A 3511-nucleotide genomic window follows, 5' to 3' on the forward strand; every position below is an offset into this window, starting at 1 on the left:
GAGCTTTCATTTCATCCTCTCATTAATGCAGTATAGCACTTCTCACACCATAGGAAGGGACAATAATAAATAGTGCTATCAGAACTAACAAGTGACTTGTTATTACTCATATAAAACTTTTTTATGGGATCTCCAATCACAAAGGTTGGGTTTCCATCACTACTGTTAATTTCAAATTGGCTCAAGTCTCATTTCTCTCGATGTTTCATCTATTAGTCTTCTCTCTAAAAGGTTTAGTCAGAGAATTGGCCAAATTCACTTCTGATTTCACATAATCAATGGAAATAGTTTCATCTTTCAGCAGCTGCTTAACAACATTATGTCTCAGACGAATATGTCTATTCTTACCATTGAAAGTTTTATTCTTTGCAATGGCTATTGCTGCTTGGCAATCACAACACACTGATACAGATGGTGTTGATGAAAAATTCACTAAATGCAACAGACTCCCAATGATATGTGCATATTCAGATTGAGCAACAAAGTCACCTCTAATTTTCTTTAATTGACAGTTAGGATCATAAAGGGTACACACTGGTTTGACATTGAAATGTCCAAAATTCCTTAGAAGCTTCTCAACATAATGCTCTTGTGATAGCATTGGACTATCATTTTTCCTTATGATTCTAACTCCCAAAATTATGTTTGCCTCTCCCACATCTTTCATATCAAATTTAGAGGCAAGAAAAGTTTTTGATTTACAACTATATCGTAACTTGTGCCAAAAGTAAGCATATCATCCACATATAAACAAATAATCACAGATTCATCATTTATACGTTTTGTATATACACACTTATCAATCATTTATACATTTTGTATATACACACTTATCAACTTCAACAAAGATAAAACCATCATTCAACAAAACTTGATCAAATTTCTCATGCCACTGTTTGGGAGCTTGTTTTAAACCATATAATGATCTAAGAAGTTTGCAGACTTTATTTTCTTGACCAGAAACAATACAATCATTAGGTTGGACCATATAAATTTCTTCTTCCAAGTCTCCATTTAAAAACTGTTTTAACATCCATTTGATGAATAACAAGTTTATGTATAGAAACTAAAATAATTAATACTCTAATAAAAGAAATTCTGACTCAGGAAGCTAAAGCAAGTTTATGTATAGAAGCTAAAGCAAACTTATAAGCTTGAGTTTATAAGTTTCAACATAACTTATAAACAACATAACTTATAAACATGCAATCAGAAGTTTTTGAACCTCTTTTTCATTTCTTAGGATCATAAAGAATTACTTTAGCAAGACACTCCCACACTTTTAAATATTTTAAGTTAGGTGTATAACATTTCCAAGTATCTTATTTTGTAGGTGACAAGCAGATAGTAAAGCTTCCTCCAAAGGTTATTAGGTGGAAGAACTTATTAATAAAGCATTCATCATTTCTTTTAATGTTTCATTTTTTCTTTCCGCTACTCCATTAGATTCAGGTGAATAGGGTAGAGTAAATTCATGAATTATTCCTTCTTTTTCACAAGAGTCATTAAATAAGATATATTTTCCACCTTTATCTAATCTAATCCTTTTTATTTTCCTATTTAATTGATTTTCTACTTCAGCTTTATACAATTGAAACATATTAAATGCTTCATCTTTGTTTCTAAGCAAATATACTTTAGTATATCTAGAATAGTCATCAATAAAAGTTGCATAATATTTTTTACCACCTCTAGTAATAGTTTGTTTTAAATCTCCTAAGTCTGTGTGTATTAAACTAAGTAATTCGGATTCTCTATGCGTAGTTGAACATGATTTTTTAGTTGACTTAGATTCTACACAAATCTCACATTTATTTAAACATGTATTACTAGTGCCAAATATTATACCAACATATTACATTTTTTTTTAATATAAGAAGCACTAATATGTCCTAATCTAGCATGCCGTAAATCAAAAGAATCAAGTAAGAAAGCACAAGGAGATGCATTTTTATTTGTTATTGCAGAAATATTGAGACTAAAGAGTCCCTGATTACAATAACCTTTTTCAATAAAAATTTCATTTTTTGTCAGTATAATTTTGTTTGACCCAAAAGACACCTTAATCCCAGTCTTTCCCAATAGAGCTACAGAAATTAAATTAGCTCTCATATTAGGTACATGAAGTACCTCATTAAGGTCTTGCCAGATGTGAGTTTGAAAAGAATTTTTCCTTTACCAAGGTCACTTGCAGTCCTAGAATCACCCAAATACACATGTTCTTCTCCTTTTCCCACTGTAAAGTAGGAGGTAAACGCATTTCTATTTGTACAGATATGCCTAGTAGCACCAGAATCTACTACCCACTCTTGTAAATTAGCTACAAGAAAAGTTTAAGAAATGACTGCAGCAATAATGTCATCTCCTTCAACTAAGTTCACTTTTGGTTTAGGAGGATTGTCATTTATCACTTTTTTCCTGCATTGGGGTGCATCATGACCCGGCTTACAACATACAAGACAATATCTTTTCCTTTTAAAGATAAGATTATTAAACTTAGGTTTGTAATCAGGTTTTTAATTTTCTTACCTATTTGATTTGTGCACTTTTCCTTGTACAAGATTTGCTCTTGTAGTCAGCTCTTTTCCTTTTGCAGCTTTAAGTTCCCTCCTATTTGTATCTTCAATCTTCGAGATGTCAGGAAAAGATTTGGCGTATGGAGCAGCAGGCAGTGTAGAAGTAGAGACAGTGACAACATTTGGTTCCATTTGTGTACTGACAAATCCTTAAGATTGTTGGAAATATTGGATAAAATAATAAAACCTGAGTCGTGTTGAATACTGTCCTTAAGGATTTATTTTGTAATCCCCCAGGATTAAACAGGTTCTTCTGGAATTTAATTTTCAGGATTAGGACAACAAGAATTTATCTCGAATTTATAACCCAGTAGAAAACACAGAGAAAAGAAATAATAAAGTAGGAAAAATGAGAGTCGTTATCGTTGTAAAGACGAAGGTTATTTATTATGGAAAAATTGACCGCTATATATGGTTATAAAAATCTTGAAATAAAATCATAACGGTCATATTTAATATTATATTTAAATCTCATAAATAAAATATTTAATGACCATAAAATCTTTAATTACCATAAAATCTTCAACGACCATAAGATCTCTAATTACCATGAAATCTTCAACGATCAAAAAAATCTTTAATGACCATAAAATCTTTTTGAAATCTAAATTAATTTTACAACACATATAACATAATAACCTATCCTAAAGGCATAATCTTATAGGCCTAATCACACACACACATACATATATAGATATGGCTTTCTCTTAAATATTATTGGCAATGCATTTAATGCTCCACTTGCATGTCGAATGACAATTGACATCACGCATCTCTAACCTAAGTAATCATATAACATAATCTCCTATCCTAGAGCCATAATCCTATAAGTCTTATGTGTGTGTGTATATATATCTCTCTCGTAAATGCTATTGACAATACATTTAATACTCCACTCTCATACCGAATGACAACCTGACACACAGACCTCTAAC

General features: G+C 31.1%; 1 protein-coding gene across 1 annotated transcript; it reads right to left on the minus strand.

Annotated features, from left to right (window-relative positions):
- Positions 1 to 205: 205 nt before the first annotated feature.
- Positions 206 to 2708, minus strand: LOC122722409. The gene is made up of 5 exons (XM_043953107.1): positions 2530 to 2708; positions 2346 to 2418; positions 2180 to 2236; positions 827 to 1021; positions 206 to 715 (listed from the first exon to the last, which is right to left on the minus strand). Exons 1-5 carry the CDS (start codon positions 2706 to 2708, stop codon positions 206 to 208), a joined length of 1014 nt encoding a protein of 337 aa, XP_043809042.1.
- Positions 2709 to 3511: the final 803 nt, after the last annotated feature.

This window comes from Manihot esculenta, chromosome 18, assembly GCF_001659605.2.
Source record: "Manihot esculenta cultivar AM560-2 chromosome 18, M.esculenta_v8, whole genome shotgun sequence".
NCBI lineage: Eukaryota > Viridiplantae > Streptophyta > Magnoliopsida > Malpighiales > Euphorbiaceae > Manihot > Manihot esculenta.

Coding starts and splice junctions, on each gene's coding strand:
- LOC122722409 (XM_043953107.1), bottom strand. CDS start 2,708: ATGGAACCAAATGTTGTCACTGTCTCTACTTCTACACTGCCTGCTGCT. Junction 2,419..2,529: donor AAAGTGCACAAATCAAATAG/GTAAGAAAATTA, acceptor ACCCCAATGCAG/GAAAAAAGTGATAAATGACA. Junction 716..826: donor TTGTTGAAGTTGATAAGTGT/GTATATACAAAA, acceptor TTTTGGCACAAG/TTACGATATAGTTGTAAATC.